The sequence below is a fragment of the Schistocerca americana genome, chromosome 2 (genome assembly GCF_021461395.2).
Source record: "Schistocerca americana isolate TAMUIC-IGC-003095 chromosome 2, iqSchAmer2.1, whole genome shotgun sequence".
NCBI classification, from domain to species: Eukaryota; Metazoa; Arthropoda; class Insecta; order Orthoptera; family Acrididae; genus Schistocerca; species Schistocerca americana.
This window is the reverse complement of record NC_060120.1, coordinates 113,797,879-113,819,898: the sequence shown is the minus strand read 5'-3', so window position 1 is coordinate 113,819,898 and position 22,020 is coordinate 113,797,879. Positions and strand designations below refer to the sequence as shown.

At 38.5% G+C, this 22,020-nt stretch overlaps 1 protein-coding gene across 1 annotated transcript in view; it reads right to left on the bottom strand.

The window, feature by feature from the left end:
• LOC124596263 (serpin B6-like) overlaps positions 1 to 22,020 on the bottom strand; it is a 253,035-nt gene that overhangs the window by 140,289 nt on the left and 90,726 nt on the right. Inside the window, exon 4 of the mRNA XM_047135338.1 lies at positions 9,165 to 9,375. Within this exon, the coding sequence (XP_046991294.1) occupies positions 9,165 to 9,375 (211 nt within the window). The remainder of the gene's footprint in view (positions 1 to 9,164; positions 9,376 to 22,020) is intronic.

Genomic DNA, 22,020 nt, shown 5'->3' with positions numbered 1-22,020 from the left:
CTGAATAAACCTGAACGGGTGAGCACAAATTGCTGTTTGTTCATGTGGTTGATTAGGTGTGCAAATGATCAGAGTTGTTATAATTATTAGCAAAAGCCATAGCTTCAGCCTACCAGACCGAAAATAAATGACTAACAGGAATAACATCTAAGAAAGATTATACTCTCAGTTGTTGTTGTTGTTGTTGTGGTCTTCAGTCCTGAGACTGGTTTGATGCAGCTCTCCATGCTGATCTTCCCCGAGGTTGGCTTCTACTAGTTTTTCCATTCGTCTGTAAAGAATTCGTGTTAGTATTTTGCAGCTGTGACTTATTAAGCTGATAGTTCGGTAATTTTCACATCTGTCACACACTCTCAGTGTGTCCAAGAAAATGAAATTTTGTCAGAAAAATTTTGTGATAACCCTACACAAGTTGTACAGTTCCTGATTAGCAGCCGCTTAATTTCTTTTCTGAGAATAACATGGAAAATGTGTTGTATGAATATGCAGTAACACCTAACCAGAGAATAAATGCAGGATAACTGTACCACTGATTCTGGCAGGTTTAGGGAAGTTAATGAGAAAATAAGTTTTGACAATGGCAGGAATAGTTACAGAATTAGTGATGACAATATTGTTTGCTAGAATGAGGAAGGAGAAGAAACAGGGACATCACACAAATAATATGGAAAAATATGATGATGACAAATTTATACAGACATTTTGTAATACTACTTTTTGATCTCAAGCTCGAGAAACTGGAACATATGAATCAAATATGAAACTGTTTCATAACATCAAACTTTTTGCTTCTAGTAGGCCTAAGAGGCATTTGATATTGGTACTTCATGAATAATATTCTTTTGTTGTTTATGTAAATGGAGTACGTAAAATGATTATTTTTGCCTAAACTATCTCGTTTTTGCAGCATATGCTATGATTACTGCAATATTAGAAAGAGTTATTTCGTTTTATCTAGCACACAGATACAAAATAGATGTAATGAGATTGAGTAACCACACCAATCTTGGGAGCTATTTTTGTTAATAACTTTTCAGTATTAGACAATGATATTTTGATTTATCATGTAGCAACACATTAGACAAACTTTGATGAGGTAATAGAGTCTTCCGCAGAAAGAAATACACACCATATGGAGCTGTAGCAAGGTTAGAAAGAGAAGAGTGCTGGGACCTAAGGACTGAAGAAGTTTTTTGCTGCCTTGCTTGTATCTTGTCTTTACTGGTTTTATGAATCCATTATTTAATTTTATCTCACACAAAAGAGGAAGCGTTATAGGCAATAGAGAGTGCAAATTTTCTGGAGGGTTGTTATTCTCCTCATCACAAATAATCCCACCCAGTATTGATCAACTGTCCTGAACAAAGGATTGATGGTTTCCATTAGAAAATATATGCATATAAATTCCACAGAGCAAAATATAGTAGCATGCGATAGAAGAATGCTGTGTGAAGATGAGTGGCACTGCAGTTTGGCATACTTAAGACCAAATAACATGCTTTATATTTCCTTGCCCACATGTGTTTTATATATCAAACTCTTTAGAAAGATGTGAGCTACAGAATGAACATATTTCTGAAAAATTGGTTTTTTTAATTTTTGATGTCCTGTCTCAAATGCTCAGGGCAGGGGAGGCACTATCCAGCTTTTGTCATGGTCCAGAAATATCATAGATCTGGGGCTGTTCTCAAGGCAAATCTGTGGCACAGCCATGGGTACCCACATGGCACTCTGCTATGCCAACCTTTTTATGGACCACCTAGAGGAGACCTTCCTAGCCCCCAAAACACCAAACCTCTAGTCTGGCTCAGATTAATTAATGATATCTTCATGGTCTGGACTCAGGGCCAACACACCCCACCCCATCTCCGTTCCTTCACAATTTCAACAACTTCTCTCCCATTCACTTCATGTGGTCCTCCTCAACCCAGTGTGTGACTTTCCTAGATGTTGACCTCCTCTCTGATGGCTTCATCCACACCTCTGTCCACATTAAACCCACCAACTATTAACTGTACCTGAATTTTGACAGCTGGCATCCCTTTCACACAAATAAATCCCTCCCATAGAAAATGGCCAACTGGGGATGCATATCTGCAGTGTCAAAAATGCTCTTGCTCAGTATGCTGAGGGTCTCACCCAGCCTTCACAGATAGGCACTATTCTCCAGACCTAATCCACAAACAGATCTCTCACACCATTTTCCCTCATACCCTCAATCCTACCACCATCCTCAAGAACCTGCTACAAAGGAGTGTCCCCTTCATCACCCAGGGCCACCCCAGATTCGATCAACTGAGCCCCATCCTTCACCACGGCTTTAATTACCTATCATCATGCCCTGAAATGAGGGACATCCTACCCAAGATACTTCCCACCCCTCCTAAAGTAATGGTTCATTGCCCCCCCAACCTCCACAACATCCTAGTCCATCCATATGCCACAAGGATCATATTCCTGTGGAAAACCCAGGTGCAAAACTGGCCCAATACACACACCCAGTCCTTTCTATTCCAGTCATGTAACAGGTTTATCCTGCCCCATCAGGGGCAGGGCCACCTGTGAAAGCAGCCATGTCGTTTACCACCGCTGCTGCAAACATTGCACTGCTTTTTATATTGGTATGACTACCAACCAGCTGCCCACCAGGATGAATGGTCACTGCCAAACTGTGGCAAGAGTAAAGTAGACCACCCTGTGGCACAACACACAGCTGAACACAGCATGCTTGATTTCAATGGCTGCTTCCCTACCCAAGTCTTCTGGATCCTTCCCTCCACCATCAAGTTTTCTGAACTGCACAGATGGCAGTTAAGTTTACAACACATTCTCCACTTCTGTAATTTTCCTGACCTCAGCCTACAGTAACATACTGTCCCAACACCATCCACCCAACAGTTCACACCCCATCTGTCCTATTATCTCCTCCCCATTGTCATCTTCCACTCTGTTTACGTGCAGCCCTATGCCAATGTATCCACCTGTCTTTTCCTGTTCCTCTTCTTTTTTGCTCCTTTTTCCCCCACCTTCCTGCCCCACAACCTTCTGACACTGTGCAGTCTAGTTCCCGCACACCAGACAGTGTTTGTCTCTCTCCCCACCCATACACAGCTATTGCTTCCCCTTCCTCACCCCCTCGAGGTTGCTGCTTGTATCCCACATGATAGTTCCATTCCAGACTGATATGCTGGAGTTGGCGGTTGTGTGTGCTTAAGGTGTGCTTGCTTGTTTGTGTGAATGGTGTGTGTCTCTCTTTTACTGATGAAGGCTGTGGTCAAAAGTTTTATGTAAGTCTCTTTTAATTGTGGCTGTCTGCAACTTCTTTACATTAAATAGCAATCTGTCATTTACTACATTGTTGATATTGCTACCTGAAGTTTCCATTGAAGTATTAAATTAAGAAGCAGGAATTCAGAAACTACACTACCAAAGCATACAAATGAAACTATATAATTCATTCCTACCAGGAACTTGTAAAATTGGTTACTTCCCTGTTGCTGTTCTCTCTTGACTAGCATATGCTGGCAGTCTGACTGGACTACTGCCAATGATCAGGAGGTTGTTTTCAAAACAACAAGAGACCTGTAATATAAGACTCTTTGCTCTGACCATGAGTTCCCTGTTTTCATCCCAAGACAGTAGTGTTCAATATGATCAAGAAATGTAGCCATTATGTGTTTGACAGCTATAACATGTACACACAACAACCAGTGCAGCACAGAGGTAACACAGAAAATTGATCCTATCATTATTATGTAGACATTTTATATAATTAGATGATAAATATCCACAGGTTTAATATTTCATACCTGACACACGCATTATAAAATATAGAGATACACAATACATTAAATAACCTTAATTTCTGCTGTAATGTAGAAAAAATTTTCTTATTTTATAGACTTATATGTAAAATCTTAAATTTTTCCGCTATTTACACGTCCATCCACAGCATGGTCATCCGTTCTCCCAAATTTGAGACACAGTCTTTTTACATGATACTTTTGAGAGTTAAATGTTTCAAGTTCCTTTATGACACATGGCACTTTGTCCACTTCACTGTACATATAAATCTTTCTACATGTTTTATTTACACTTATATTTTTGTTATCATTGTTGCTACAACTGCTTCATTGTCACTGATACCTGTTTCAATGTAGACATCCTCAAAGAGGTCAAGTCCATTTGTTGTTATTAGATCCAATATATGTCCTTCATAAGTGGGCTTCAAAATTATCTGTTCTATGTATTTTTCAGGGAAGGCATTTAATAATGTTCTCCGTGATGTTTTGTCATGACAAACACATATGAAACTGAAGCAACTGAAAATTTTCGCATTAACTAATTCTATATAAATAATTATATTAAAAATTAAAGTCTCAGTTTGTATTTAATTAAATCAGAATTGCAGCTATGAGCTATTTTGCAGACAAAGTGTAGGCTAAGATGTTACAAGTTATAACACTCTGTGAAACAAATCTAACAAAATTGCACTTCTAAACAAACAAGAGAGAAAAGAAAGCATGTGGAAAATCAATAAATAGAAGAAAACAAAATGTGTACTGAGGAAGGGCCTGAGATGTGAAAATGTAGAGAAAACAATAATTGTACTGTGACATTGAGTAATAATTAACAATTGTAAACCGACTTGGATTAATCAGTATGGGATATCAAAATTGATCTTGAGCCTTGGTCTCTGTAATTAAAATGTTTTGAGTCATTATGCTCTTACAGCAGTCAACACGGGTAAAAATGTATCTATGTAACTATGAAGAAAACATTTAATAAGTAGTAGTGTTTATAAACAATAATAACAAAGTAATGAACCTCCAATAACACACTATATGAAAACTAGAGCTCTTACAATCAAATATTGTTGGGCTTTATTATATAAAAATAACACTGGAAGCTTTAATAAGGATTTTACAACTTTTCAATTGCATATAATTTTATTGTAACTGACTTTAGTGTCATTATTTAGCAAATTACATGAAGCATTTAACTTACAATTTTTAAAGGTTCAAAGTGACCAGTATGAGTGATTTGGTAGGCATCCCACTTGAACTTGATGCCTGCCAAGTCCCCAGCAGTATGAAATTTCTTCAGCTGCAGCTCTGGGTCTTGTTCTGGCTCAAAAAGCAAACTGATATTAAGGATACCTTATTTTGATAAAAACTACAAATCAGGAGGTATTAGGTCCTGTGAATAACATGGCCACACAATAGGTCAGCTTGACCCATATGCCTAGAAATCTGTCACTGGGATATCAAAGAATTGCTTAAGGAAGTGCAGAGGTGTGCTATCTTGTTAGAGGTATATATGGTGCCACTGATAATTTTTGCCAATTCATGGAAGTAAAAAGTTTACTAACATGTTAAATTTGCCACAGATTTTCAGTGACCAGTTGACTCAAGACTAAAGATTTTGTTCTGATAAAATCATTATCTTCATCCAGCTAATGTAACAGGTCAGTAAAAATGTTTTCAAGTGTCATTTTAAGCATGTATTTTAGTTCTTCCTCCTTCGTAAATTTGTATAGGTTAAGATGAAGATAATGTCTCAGTATGGTCTCTCAGGTTTTCTTGGCAGGATTCATTAATGGTGTGGTTCTGGGTTATCTGCCAAGTTATTGTTTCCATTCAAGTGGAATATTTTGATGACTGACCCAGCTGTTTTTCTCAGGCACTGAAAGCTTTGCTGTTACGTGTACTTGCTGCCTAGATTCCAGCCAGACTATGAGCTATTTTGTTGGTCTCATGCTGTTATGTACAGCTGAGTTCAATTCCCAATGCTCACAACACCCTTCGACGCTCTTTTGTTTTTCACAGCTGTATTGATTCATATTACTTTTCCTTCTTTCCTTTCCTTATATACAAGGTGGAGAAAAATTGTGTCACAAAATTTAAACCCTGGATAGCTGATGTCAATAAGAACCAAAATTACTAATGTTGTGTAGGTCGACAAAGCACAGTTTTTAAACTACGGAAACTTGGCACCATGAGCTCTGATTGGCTGCAGGATCACCCTGTTGCCTGATCCTCTGGACAATGCATGACTGTGAATATTTTGCCTGCCAGAGATGTTGATGTATCCAAGGCAGCCTGAATGCTCAGTGGTAGCGTGCCAGCCTTCTACTCTGGTGGTGAATCTGCCAGGGTCCTGACAGATCCATTGTAGTTTCATGATAAGATGTACTGGGAACAAACCCATCAACAGCTGTTAGTTTAAATACAGAAAGTCTTTTACAAATGATTTTGGCCCTGAAAAGGGCACTTCTTTTTTTTTTTTTTTTTTTTTTTTTTTTTTTTTTTTTAGTTAAAGTAGGTGCTCTAACTGGTGACCCTCTGACATGACACAATCATGGTGATGTCAAACGGTGTTTTGCCAAACTCTTTCAAGGATTCCTGGCATTGCCCTGATGTGATTGGCAGCACTGACAGCCATAGCATTGCCCATCAACCGATGAACGGCAACAGGGCAATCCCACGGCCAATTGGAGCACGTGGGGCCAAGTTTGTGTAGTTTAAAAATAGTGCATTGTTGACCAACAAAACATTGGTAATTTTGGTTCTTACTGGCATCACCTATCCAGGGTTAAATTTTTGTGACACAATTTATCTCCACCCTGTATATATATAAGCTATATGTAAACTGAATGAGCTATAAAAAAGACACTGCCAAAAGTAAATTCACAATTTATTTTGTGGCAAGGATAATGTTTTGATACATCATGAAATATCTGTATGAAACAAAGTAAGAAATAAGCTCTTCAATTTATTAATTCATGTATCTTCACCCTTTTTGTTTTGGGAAGTGGTAGTGTACGGGCTTATGCTTGGATCCATCATACTAGTATTGTTAAAAATATGTATTTTAACAGTTCATTAAAGGTATTACAAAAAGTTATTAGAAAAAGAATATTTATTTGCATGGTTATTAGTTCAACTCCTATCTGTTCATCATTTCAGTCATCGCCGAGATCCGGCATCAAGAGGATCAGTGCAGACAAGAATAATTAACACCCTTTCTGGAAGAGTGTCCCTGCATCAACATTGTGACACTCAAGACTAAACACAATGGAATTAATGTGAAGGTAATGGCCCAGACTGGATAGGTACCTAGTGAACTTGGTTTACTCATACAAAAAATATTGTGCTTCATGTGCTTAAAACTTTATAGACAATTCGACAATTTGAATGGTTGTGGTGATTATTTGGTACCACATACTACTGCAACCAGCAGTATATAATGGAAATTATGTTTACTGACCTTGCATGTTATGGTACTCAAGGTCTGTTGATATCGTTATCACTTAATGTTAACCTATGGTTGTGCACAGATTCATAAATTACCTTCAAAATTTTCTTGACTATTCTATCCAATCAATTTTTCCAATTACTAAGGCACTTCTTAATCCATTTGCACATCCCTATTCAGAGCTCATACTGATATTCTGTGAAACACAAATTTTATCAACATTTTACAACTCTGGTGGATGTGATGCCCTAAGGGAGTTTAATAGTTTGAGTACGGGACGCCAAATATCATTCAAATTGAAACCACCATCCTAGTTTATTAGGTTTTCTGACATCTTTATTGACAGACTTCTTAATTGTGTGTGCTGTCCTTAGGTTAGTTAGGTTTAACTAGTTCTAAGTTCTAAGGGACTAATGACCTCAGAAGTTGAGTCCCATAGTGCTCAGAGCCATTTGAACCATTTGAACCTTAATTGTGCTGCCCCTGAAACTAGGCATTTGCACCACAATACTGATCACATTGATTTCATTTCATAATTATCTTCAAGTCACTGCTCAGCAATGGTTTAGTTGCTTGGTTGTTTTAGTAGAGTACGTCACAGAGTTCTTTGCATCTCTCCTCGACTATTCTGGTAGTCTCTCCCAAGTAAGACAAGGCACATTTGAATGAATAGCAGTTCAAAACCCAGCAATCAGAGGCCTATATCAGCTTTGTAATGTTAAAAAATCCTTATAATCTTAATTGAGGGTGTGAAATACACTGGATACCATGTTTCCACGGTCTACCAATCTTTCTGGACATTGGGCCAGCATAAGGTAAGTATGCGCTGTTTGGCTTCTCTTCATCCGTGTCAGTCTCAACCTCTTTCTCAGGCATTCTGGATATTTCCTGCATCACTCATTCAATTTGATGATCTCTGTACCCATTCTTTTGGAACATTATTTATAGGTACTGTAATTGTTTGGTGAGGCTCTCCTTGTCTGAATGTGGTCGAGCTCTACAAACCAAGATCTGTAGCACCAAATTTCTTTGTGAAGGATGGTGATGGATCAAGGCAAGGAGATAAGAGTTGGAAGATGCCAAGAGAATCTGCATTTCACAGAATATTAGTGAGACCTCTGAAAAACAAAAGAGTATCAAAAGAACACTGGGCATCAGGAATCAAACTCAACTATAAACAACAATGTGAGACCAACAATAGCTCACAGACAGGTTGGCCTCCAGGCAGTAAATACACAGCACCTGTAGAAGACAGTGGGTTGGTCATCAAAATATTTTGTACAAAAGGGAGAGAATAACTCAGGAGAACACCCGGAAGCTCATTACTGATGTATCAGTATGTTGGCTGACATTTATATGAGAAAGTCAATTTCAAGAGATGTGTGTTGAGTCAGTTTACTAAGACTGAAAATGAACATTGCCTGACTTATTTTGTGACATTATTTGACAATTACATGCACCCTGTTGATTTATTAAACACAGTGAACAGATAGTTTCAACAAACTGCAAATGACCCCCAGAAATGATAGCCAAGCTGGAGCAATGTCCTTCATATACAGCATGAAAACTCCATTGTATTGTTGTCACATTCAAGACCACTGAAACTTATCATTTAGGAACATCTTCTCGTTGTATTTATAGTGGTATGATTCTGTCCTGAATCACTTAATGAGAGGGGGGAAAAATCATATATTTTGTTGAAGAATGGCAGTGGAACCAATTCTCTAGGCTATCAGTACACTTTTATATACAATATCAAAGTTGTAAATTCTTTATTGGGATGTCTTTTATATGACAGTACTACCACAGTGACAGGGGCAACTAAATTTGGACTGGTGAAACATTTCTCAGATTTTGCAAAGATATATGCATTACAAACTTAAAAAATAGTAAAAACAGTCTCCTACCTCCAGGGAACAACTCTGTTATCTTTTTGTTTGTCTTGTTCTCTACCCACTCATTGATTTTTACTCTAGATTTCTCTGTTTCATTGATAAAATCAACTTCTTCAGCTTCAGCAAAAAATTTTGCAGCAGATGCTCTGAACTCTTCTTTAATTGGAAAACTTGCTTGTGCATAAACCTTGTTGGCTACTTCAAGCACTATGTCATCAGACCCCTATAAAGAACATCAATTGTCTGTACAGCCACAATGAACTAACAAACAGATGAACAAAAAGAAATGAAGTAACTATATTGATTTTAGCAATTTTAAAATGTATCAAAGGGAGCGCTGTTTTAATTTAATCACAAATAGGCAGTAACTATGTATATTAAATAAAAGGTATTTCACAGGAGAAGGAGTTCAAAGTTCACAAACTTTGGGATTTAGCAGATAGCAAAATTAAAAATTGTAAGACAAATCTTGTTGGAACCAGATTTATTGCATACAAAAGGAAAAGGCATAACTAAGTGAGCTGTTAGGAATGCTAGAACTGATATCAAAACATGTGAGGAGCAAGGAGGAATGTCGAACAAAGAGCATTGTAGAAGTTATTAAAATCCTTGATATTTAGGTTACTGGTTAACCATGTGTTCTGTAAACAATACTCACAACAAATTTTTGAAATGGAATGTCATTTATAGAAATGTATACAAATACAGGTGATTCTACGTCTACATCTACGCTCTGCAAACCATTGTGAGGTGCAGGACACAGTGTACGTCCCATTGTAACCCATTTATTAGGGTTTCTTCCTGTTCCATTCACATACGGAGCACAGGAGAAATGATTGTTTCAATGTCTCTGTGGATACAGTAATTATTCTAATCTTATCCTCACAATTCCCATGCGAGCGAAACAAAGGGGATTGTAGTATATTCCTGGAGTAATCATTTAAAGCCAGTACTTCCATGGGGTGTAATTGCATAGGCCTCTGCAGCCAGAGTCAGTCGACATAAAAGTTTTCTGGGTATGGTACTGCGTCATAATGTATAAAACTACTGCTGCTCGAGAAAAACCAACATTTCGGCCACGGTTGCAGCGGCCTTCTTCTTGGTCTAATGGTCGACCCAGAAGAATACCACTGCAACCGTGGCCAAAATGTTGGTTTTTTCCAGTAGCAGTAGTTTTATACATTATGACACAGTACCATACCCAGAAAACTTTTATGTCAGCTTTCTTGGGATAGTTTACATCTGTCTTCAAGAGTCTGTCATTTTAGTTCTTTCTGTATCTTTGTGATGCTCTCCCTATTATAACAGACAATTACTTGTAATTGCATGAATTCTTGTTTACTGTAGCACGGCTGAAGAATACTAAACATTAATGCAAGAAATACTGCTTAACAGATAGAGAGATTTGTTATATAAAATTTTCTTGATGAGCATTTTGTTTAAAGTGGTATTAGATCGAGATTTTATCAGGGAAGTAATTGACAGGCAAATAGAGATCTTCGGAATCTGCAGATGATCTACTGATGTCAACTGCAGCCAGATTACAATGATGTTAAAGATGAAACGTCAAATGTAGTGTAATAATTTCATCACAATGTACTCACAACACGACCTGTGAGCATTTCTACTTCTTGCACTGTTGTGAGGGATTTCCTGATATATCATGTAAAAAATAAAAAAGAGAGAGAGAGAGAGAGAGAGAGAGAGAGAGAGAGAGAAAATATGTTTACTAAACAGCAATCTATTGCCTGAAGGACACTGTAACTATTATTTTATTACATTAGTGATTTTGTTCATTTATTTTCATTTCAGTCCTTACATATCAAGAACTAGACTACTGGCCATTAAAATTGCTACACCAAGATGAAATGCAGATGATAAATGGGTATACATTGGACAAATGTATTAAACTAGAACTGACATGTGATTACATTTTCACGCAATTTGGGTGCATAGATCCTGAGAAATCAGTACCCAGAACAACCACCTCTGGCTGTAATAACAGCCTTGATACGCCTGGCCATCAAGTGAAACAGAGCTAGGATGGCTTGTATACATACAGCTGCCCATGCAGCTTCAACACGATACCACAGTTCATCAAAAGTAGTGAGTGGCATATTGTGATGAGTCAGTTGCTTGGTCACCATTGACCAGACGTTTTCAATTGGTGAGAGATCTGGAGAATGTGCTGGCCAGGGCAGCAATCGAACATTTTCTGTATCCAGAAAGGCCCATACAGCACTTGCAACATGCGGTCGTTCATTATACTGCTGAAATCTAGGGTTTTGCAGGGATCGAATGAAGGGTAGAGTCAAGGGTCGTAACACATATGAAATGTAACGTCCACTGTTCAAAGTGCCGTCAATGCAAACAAGAGGTGACCAAGACGTGTAACCAATGGCACCCCATACCATCACGCCGGGTGATACGCCAGTATGGCAATGACGAATACGTGTTTCTAATGTGCCTTCATGATTCTGTAAAAAGGACCTTGATTCATCTGAAAAAATTACATTTTGCCATTCGTACACCCAGGTTTGTCGTTAAGTACACCACCGCAGGTGCTCCTGTCTCTGATGCAGAGTCAAGGGAAACCGCAGCCATGGTCTCTGAGCTGATAGTCCACACTGCTGCAAACGTCGTCGAACTGTTCATGCAGATGGTCATTGTCTTGCAAACGTCCCCATTTGTTGACTCAGGGATTGAGGCGTGGCTGCACGATCTGTTACAGCCATGTGGATAAGATGGCTGTCATCTCAACTACTAGTGATACGAGGCCATTGGGATCCAGCACGGCGTTCCATATTACCCTCCTGAAACCACCGATTCCATATTCTGCTAACAGTCATTGGATCTCGACCAACGTGAGCAGCAATGTCGCGATACGATAAACCGCAATCGTGATAGGCTGCAATCCGACCTTCATCAAGGTCGAAAACGTGATGGTATGCACTTCTCCCTACACGGGGCATCACAACAACGTTTCACTAGGCAACGCTGGTCAGCTGCTGTTTGTGCATGAGAAATCGGTTGGAAACTTTCCTCATGTCAGCACGTTGTAGGTGTCGCCAGTAGCGCCAACCTTGTGTGAATGCTCTGAAAATCTAATCATTTGCATATCACAGCATCTTCTTCCTGTCAGTTAAATTTCGATTCTGTAGCACATCATCTTCATGGTGTAGCAATTTTAATGGCCAGTAGTGTATTTTGAAGAAAAAATCTGTTTCAGTGGCATTTGTGATTTCCAAGTTTGTGTATCATATGTACCAAAAGCCAGTATATTAGTGAGATAGGAAGACATTATACACAATCTGTGGGTCACCCCAAACAATCCAGTCTAAAATAATGGAGAAACAGAGGGTCTAGTGTAGCAATCATCAACCTGTGCACTGTTGCAATTTTGCATGCTGTGAATGACCACATGGACAATGTGGATTTGTTTTGTAGTTAATGGCAAGGAGGACAGTTGTGGGAAACTTCATTTCTGGTGTCTACCTTTATGGCTTTGGAGCAATTCCATTTAAGATGTTAGCCAGCCTACATAAGCAGTCATAACCTTGAAGCTCAACAAAGGCATCTTACACTTAGCAGCGATTTTTGTGTTTCCAACCTGTTTGTATTATATTGCGACTTTTTTATACAGTTTATAAAAGGAATAAGCTATGGAAAAGTTTTAAAACTTCTCAAGTGGAAGCCAAAAGCAAGAACTTGCTGACAACAAGAAGTAAAATGATAATGAAGATAGGAAAATACAACAATATCTACTTAGATTTGGTTTCACATCCACTGTTGTGAACAACAAAGGGAGTTCATAGTGTATTTTGTGTTTGAAAGTACTTTCTGTTGAATGTATGTTACCTAGCTAATTAAAGTGTCATTTAGAAAGTGTTCATTAGAATGACATGGTCAAACCAAGATATATTTTTTTTCTACAGAATGAGTCAAATGAAAGAACAAAAATAATCATTTTCTAAGCAAGTGAAAATCTTGAATGAAGCACTTTTAATAACCTATTATGCAGCTTACTGAGTAGTAAAATGTAAGAAACCCTATATGATTGCAGAGGAACTAATTCTACAATGTGCTAGTTGCATGGTGTTCATTATGCTTGGAGAGTCCATGGCAAAACACCTTTTTCCTAACCTTTCATCTGAAATTACAATTAGTCATCAAATTCAAGAATTAGGAAATGATCTTCATGAACAAATTATAGAAAAAATCAAAGATGGCCGTTCTGCTTTGTAACTTGATGAAGCTGCACCAATAGAGGTGCTCATATACAAGGTGCATTCAAGTTCTAAGGCCTCCGATTTTTTTTCTCCGGACTGCAAAGAGATAGAAACATGCGCGTTGTTTTAAAATGAGGCCGCGTTCATAGTCAATACATCCCAGAGATGGCAGCACCGTACAGCAGATGGAATTTTACCACCAGTGGCGAGAATGAGAACTGTTTTAAATACTTTAAATGGCAACGTTTTCCTTACTTGAACAGCGTGCAATCATTCGTTTTCTCAATTTGCGTGGTGTGAAACCAATTGAAATTCATCGACAGTTGAAGGAGACATGTTGTGATGGAGTTATGGATGTGTCAAAGTGCATTCATGGGTGCGACAGTTTAATGAAGGCAGAACATCGTGTGACAACAAACTGAAACAACCTTGGGCTCGCACAAGCCGGTCTGACGACATGATCGAGAAAGTGGAGAGAATTGTTTTGGGGGATCGCCGAATGACTGTTGAACAGATCGCCTCCAGAGTTGGCATTTCTGTGGGTTCTGGCACGCAGTCCTGCATGATGACCTGAAATTGCGAAAAGTGTCATCCAGGTGGGTGCCACGAATGCTGACAGACGACCACATGGCTGCCCGTGTGGCATGTAGCCAAGCAATGTTGACGCGCAACGACAGCATGAATGGGACTTTCTTTTCGTTGTTTGTGACAATGGATGAGACGTGGATGCCATTTTTCAATCCAGAAACAAAGCGGCAGTCAACTCAATGGAAGCACACAGATTCACCGCCACCAAAAAAATTTCGGGTAACCGCCAGTGCTGAAAAAATGATGGTGTCCATGTTCTGGGACAGCGAGGGTGTAATCCTTACCCATTGCATTGCAAAGGGCACTACAGTAACAGGTGCATCCTACGAAAATGTTTTGAAAAACAAATTCCTTCCTGCACTGCAACAAAAACGTCCGGGAAGGGCTGCGCGTGTGCTGTTTCACCAAGACAACGCACCCGCACATCGAGCTAACGTTACGCAACAGTTTCTTCGTGATAACAACTTTGAAGTGATTCCTCATGCTCCCTACTCACCTGACCTGGCTCCTAGTGACTTTTGGCTTTTTACAACAATGAAAGACACTCTCTGTGGCCGCACATTCACCAGCCATGCTGCTATTGCCTCAACGATTTTCCAGTGGTCAAAACAGACTCCTAAAGAAGCCTTTGCCGCTGCCATGGAACCATGGCATCAGCATTGTGAAAAATGTGTACGTCTGCAGGGCGATTACGTCAAGAAGTAACGCCAGTTTCATTAATTTTGGGTGAGTAGTTAATTAGAAAAAAAATCGGAGGCCTTAGAATTTGAATGCACATCGTAATTTTCTATGGGTGATTTGTTGATGAAAAAAGTAATTAAATGATGAAAGATCATCTATTTTTCTATGGAAATAAATGCAGGGATGACAGGCAAGGATTTGTTTGAAATAATGGGCAACTTCATGAAATAAAGTCAGATTAACTGGGATCACTGTGTTGGTGTGTGTACTGCTGGTGTGCAATCCATGTTGAGGCATTACAGTGGTCTGTAAGCACTTATCTGTGGAAAAGCTCTTGTTATTATGTGGTTCCATTGCATTATCCATAGAGAAGCACTTGCTTTGCAACATCTGAGTGTTGATCTGAGTCAAATACTACTAACTGTAAAAGGTGGTGAGCTTTACCATAACTTGTATCCAGAAGCCTCGATTTTTTGGAACAAATGTGTCATGCAGGGGTGGCTTCTGAGGTAGTGCCACTGTGCCATGGCACAACTTGGATAAGAAAGAAAGAAAGAGAAATCTATACAAACTGTACATAAAACATTGTTTCAGAGTATGTATTTTCTGATTTGAAGTGGCACATTTCGCCACGCGCTCTTTTGCAGTAGGTTTTTGAAGCTTGGAGCCAACTGCAGATTGGCACCATCTGCCCTCATAAGGGCTGTGTGAAAGGCTCAGCCATTGGTTTCTACATGCTTCTTATGACAGAGGTAGTGCCACAACTAGTCTGGCTTAAAGCTTCACGTTCTTTCTGCCAGAGAGCAGTAAAGTGCAGGACCTGTAGAAGCACGATCTGACATCTAGCGATCACATTAGCATACATCGGGGCACAGATTTCTTGTAATCCAGTTTTACAATCTTTATGCAAGATAGTGCTAATGCATTAATAAATGCTAGTTAATGCTTAATTAAATTGAATACAGAAATAATGCATTTAAATATTGTTATAAATAGCTATATGTAATTTGAATATAATTATGCCCTTAGATTTTGAAACTAAGAGCCATTATTTCAATATTGGTTATATTTCACAACAGCAGGGCTATTGCTGCAGAACAAGACAAACTAACGCATTCACCACCAATTGAGCATCTATTTTCCAAACAAAGGTGTAGTATTTCTGTTTATACTCATTATGTTCGTGTATTACAGTTCTGTACAAACACATTGTAGTTATTGCGAGGTCAGGTAACTGACTGTATACAGCTGTCTGCATAGTGTTATCTGTAAGGGAAAATTCGGCTGATTGTGAAAACAGCAAACATGAACAAAGTAAATGAGTTATTGAAAATGCCATTTAGGGACAAGACTCTCAGATAAAAAACACTGGGTAGGCCACTCCCGCATCTGAATCCGTAGCAGCAAACAAAAAATCGATGGATTTGTGGTTGTGAAGAAAGCAACACTGTTTTTTTGTTTTCCTTGTGTGTTATTTGGGGGAGATGTTAATTGGTATAAGACCGGAATAACTGATATTGGCTTATATGGTCTAACATGAAAGTTCATGAAATGTCAAAGTGACACATGAATAATGTGCTTAGTCTTTCATCTCTAGACAAAACCAACATTCAGCATAAATTCACAATATAGACAAACAACTGACAGCCACAACAAATGTGTAGAAAAGAATAGATATATACTGAATTTAATTATAGACTGTATTCGGTTCTGTGGTGCTTTGGAACTGGCTCTCGGGGGCCATGATGAATCTGATGCCTCTCAAAATATGGTGGTTTTTCGTGAGCTAATTCAGTTCAGTGCAGAACTGGATAAACATTTTCAAGTTCACCTCATTCAAGCATCAGTGTTCAAAGACATTTCTAAGACTGTTCAGAAGGAACTACTGCAATGTACATTGGAAAAGTATCATGATGAAGTTCATAAAGAAATAAAAGGTGCCAATTATGTTGCTATAATCATGGATGAAAGCACAGATGTGTCTTGAGAATTTCAATTGGTTATTGTTTTGCGTTATGTTGATGAGGGAAAACCTATTGCAAGATTTTGTAACTTTGTCAATCCAGAAAGTCAGCATGCTCATTCTATAGCTGAGAGTATTCTGAAAGATATTGAACAATTAATTGGCGATGATCAAGCATAACTAATAGCTCAGAGTGACAATGATGCAAATGTTGTGAGAGGCAAGTCGAACAGGGTTCAGAAATTAAAGACAAATATCCAATTGCAAACTACATCCATTGTTATGCACTTCAGTTCAACCTTATGCCCATGGCAGCCTCTGTCAATCGCAACGCCCACATCTGTTTTGCATGGCTTTCAGGTAATTCTTCTTTCTTTTCTAACTCGCCACAGAAATCAAAAGTGTCTCAAAGCATTATTCTAAAAAGCTTGCCCCATGTTTGTGGCGAGATGGAATTACCACTCACAAGTAGTAAAATATGTTTTTGAAAACAGGAAAAAACTTTATTACTGTTATGGAATTCACTGAAACAAGTGAGGGTATAGAACTATCTTCTACTGTTGTAAAAGCTGGTTCATACAAACAAAGACTGCAAGATAATGAATTCATTTTCTGCCTATCATTTTTCTGTAAGATAATGCCTCATGCAGATATACTTCTTAATCAGCTTCAGAAGAAGATAACCGAACCCACCACAGCAATGCAAGACAACCAGAACATTGAAGTAGTAATGCTGCAAAATGTCAGAGATGACATTGACTCCATTGTTAATGAGATTAGTTTAAAAAATGATGCTCATAAAAAAAGAGATGCTTTGGAAGTGTGCGATGTCATCCTTTCTTAAATAAAATTACATTTCCAATTCACTGGACACCTCATTTCAGCCAACATATTTGATGTAAATCAGTTTGACAAATACATCACAGATTTTCCTGACAAATACCTTGAAATTAGAGACACATACATTTATGGGAAAAAGAAGTTGAAGGGTGAGCTTCAAGTCTTCTGTGCTAGGCCTGAGTTGAGAACAGTTGCATTTCTTTTGCTGATTGTAGAGAATTAACTTTGTGACACATTCGACAAGACTGTTAAAGCTTTGAAACTGCTAATCAAGATGCCAATCTCGACATCAGAAGCTGAGCGGTGCTTTTCAATGCTCAAGAGAATTAAAATGTTCCTACGAAACACCATAAAAGAAGAATGACTGAGTGCTTTAGGGCTGCTATCCTGTGAAAAGTCATTTGTGTGTAAAATTGAACATTTCAGTCTGAGATGGCAGATTTATTTGCCAGCGAGAAGGAGCAACAAATCGATTTACAATATCATTCCTACTAATTATTTTGAAGCTGTCTTCCCGAAATCATGGAGTTGCTGCTTTTGGTGAGTACAATGCTTTTAGTTTTAAATGTTGGTAATTTGATTAAATTTGCTTCACAAAATCCAGATTACATGTTCGACAAATTTATACATGCTCTATTATTTCTTCTACTGGCACTCATGTTGTAGCAGACACTTTTCTGGTAGTCAGCCACAAACATAAAACAAACATGGAGTTCTGATTGTCGATGGGAGAAGAGTGGAGTGGGGGACAAGCTAAGCTTCCCTCTCACAGAGCTGGCAGCCTATGTCCATTTTCTTTGCTCCTGGGAAGGCAGAACCGATGTAATAATGTACATATGGATCACTGATTCCATCTGGTTTTGTCAGTGTCACATTCGAACCCTGTGACAGAGCAAGATTGCTCTTTATTTCAAAATAAGGAAAGGAAATAGCAACCAAGCACAACTCAAAGCAAAGCAGAGCACATAAACCATTTGCTAACAGCTAGAGTGCAATTTTTAGCTGAGGTTGGTGGTGTCATTACATGGTGGTTCAGGTTACATTGATATCTTAAACAATTATTCATCAAAACACCCTCTGCTTATGACTGCCACTTTACAGTGACTGAACATATCCAGTGAGGAGTGAAGAATTGTGCTGTTGATGTTGTTGTTGTGGTCTTCAGTCCTGAGACTGGTTTGCTGCAGCTCTCTATGCTACATTATCCTGTGCAAGCTTCTTCATCTCCCAGTACCTACTGCAACCTACATCCTTCTGAATCTGCTTAGTGTATTCATCTCTTGGTCTCCCTCTACGATTTTTACCCTCCACACTGCCCTCCAATACTAAGTTGGTGATCCCTTGGTGCCTCAGAACATGTCCTACCAACCGATCCCTTCTTCTAGTCAAGTTGTGCCACAAACTCCTCTTCTCCCCAATTCTATTGAATACCTCCCCATTAGTTATGTGATCTACCCATCTAATCTTGAGCATTCTTCTATAGCACCACATTTCAAAAGCTTCTATTCTCTTCCTGTCAAAACTATTCATCGTCCATGTTTCACTTCCATACATGGCTACACTCCATACAAATACTTTCAGAAACGGCTTCCTCACACTTAAATCTTTTAAGTTTCCTTTAATTTATGTCTATCGTCACAAACTTTTTGTTAACAGTTACATCTGTACTCGATGTTAACAAATTTCTCTTCTTCAGAAATGCTTTCTTTGCCATTGCCAGTCTACATTTTATATCCTCTCTACTTCCCCCAGCAAGACGTCATTTAATTCAACTACATTCCATTAGCCTCATTTTGCTTTTGTGGATGTTCATCTTATATCATCATTTCAAGACACTGTCCATTCTGTTTAACTGCTCTTTCAAGTCCTTTGCTGTCTCTGACAGAATTATAATTATAATGCAAATAACAAATCTTAAGGTTTTTATTTCTTCTACTTGGATTTTAATTCCTACTCCAAATTTTTCTTTTGTTTCCTTTACTGCTTCCTCAATAAACAGATTGAATAATGTTGGGTATAGGCAACAATACTGTCTCACTCCCTTCTCAATCACTGCTTCCATTTCAGGTCCCTCAACTCTTATAATTGCCATCTGGTTTCTATACAAATTGTAAATAGCCTTTCGCTCCCTGTATTTAACAACTGTCACCTGCAGAATTTGAGAGAGAGTTTCCAGTCAACATTGTCAAAAGCTTTCTCTAAGTCTACAAATGCTAGAAACATCGGTTCGCCTTTCCTTAACCTATCTTCTAAGATAAGTCATAGGGTCACTATTGCCTCATGTGTTCTTACATTTCTACAGAATCCAAAATGGTCTTCCCCAAGGTCGGCTTCTATCAGTTTTTCCATTTGTCTGTAAAGAATTTGTGTTAGTATTTTGCAGTCATGACTTATTAAACTTAAAGTCTGGTTACTTTCAACTTGTCAGCACCTGCTTTAACTTATAGTTTGGTTACTTTCAACCTGTCAGCACCTGCTTTCTTTGGAATTGAAATTATTATATTCTTCTTCTTGTCTGAGGATATTTCGCTTGTGTCGTACATCTTGATCATCAGATGGAAGAGTTTTGTCACGACTAGCTCTCCCTCGACTGTCAGTAGTTCTAACAGAATGTTGTCTACTCCCAGGGCCTTGTTTCAACTTTGGTCTTTCAGTGCTCTGTCAAATTCTACACAAAGTATCATATCTTCCATATCATATTCATCTACAATGTCTCCTATTTCCATAATATTGCCCTCAAGTACATTGCCCTTGTATAGACCCTTTATATACTTCTTCCACCTTTCTGCTTTCTCTTTCTTGCTTAGGACTGGTTTCCCATCAGAGCTCTTGATTTTCATACAGGCAGTTCTCTTTTCTCCAAATGTCTCTTTAATTTTCCCGTAGGCAGCATCTATCTTACCCCTAGTGATATATGCTTCTACGTCTTTACATTTGTCCACTAGTCATTCCTGCTTAGTGATTTTGCACTTCCTGTCAATCTCATTTTTTAGAGATTTGTATTCCTTATTGCCTACTTCATTTACTGCATTTTTATATTTTCTCCTTTGACCAATTGAGTTCAATATCTCTTGTGTTAGCCAAGGATTTCTACTAGCTCTCATCTTTTTACCTACTTGATCCTCTGCTGACTTCACTTTGTTCTTGTCAATCATACGCTAATGCTCCCTCTAAAACTCTTTGCAACCTCTGGTTCTTTCAGTTTATTCAGGTCCCATCTCCTTAAATGTGAGGGTTTAACAAAAAGTTTTGACTCGGCTGAGGAGTTCTTGGTACGGAGAATGCCGGAAGTAATTTTGGATGGCCCCAGGGAAGTGTTTGGGACCCTTGCTGTTCATGTTATATATTAATTATCTTGCAGACAATATTAATAGCACCAACAGATTTTTTGCAGATGATTTAGTTATCTATAATGAAGTATTATATGAAAAAGCTTGTAGAATATTGTGTCAGATCTTAAAAAGATTTCAAAGCAGTGCAAAAATTGTCAACTTGCCTTACATGTAAAACTGTGTACTTCACAAAATGAAAAACATAGTATCCTATGACTATAACATTAATGAGTCACAGTTGGAATTCATCAACTCATACATATACCTTGTTGTTGTTGTGGTCTTCAGTCCTGAGACTGGTTTGATGCAGCTCTCCATGCTACTCTATCCTGTGCAAGCTTTTTCATCTCCCAGTACCTACTGCAACCTACATCCTTCTGAATCTGTTTAGTGTATTCATCTCTTGGTCTCCCTCTACGATTTTTACCCTCCACGCTGCCCTCCAATACTAAATTGGTGATCCCTTGATGCCTCAGAACATGTCCTACCAACCGATCCCTTCTTCTGGTCAAGTTGTGCCACAAACTTCTCTTCTCCCCAATCCTATTCAATACTTCCTTATTAGTTATGTGATCTACCCATCTAATCTTCAGCATTCTTCTGTAGCACCACATTTCGAAAGCTTCTATTCTCTTCTTGTCCAAACTATTTATCGTCCATGTTTCACTTCCATACATGGCTACACTCCATACGAATACTTTCAGAAATGACTTCCTGACACTTAAATCAATACTGGATGTTAACAAATTTCTCTTCTTCAGAAACGCTTTCCTTGCCATTGCCAGCCTACATTTTATATCCTCTCTACTTCGACCATCATCAGTTATTTTGCTCCCCAAATAGCAAAACTCCTTTACTACTTTAAGTGCCTCATTTCCTAATCTAATTCCCTCAGCATCACCTGACTTAATTAGACTACATTCCATTATCCTTGTTTTGCTTTTGTTGATGTTCATCTTATATTCTCCTTTCAAGACACTGTCCATTCCATTCAACTGCTCTTCCAAGTCCTTTGCTGTCTCTGACAGAATTACAATGTCATCGGCGAACCTCAAAGTTTTTATTTCTTCTCCATGAATTTTAATACCTACTCCGAATTTTTCTTTTGTTTCCTTTACTGCTTGCTCAATATACAGATTGAACAACATCGGGGAGAGGCTACAACCCTGTCTTACTCCCTTCCCAACCACTGCTTCCCTTTCATGTCCCTCGCCTCTTATAACTGCCATCTGGTT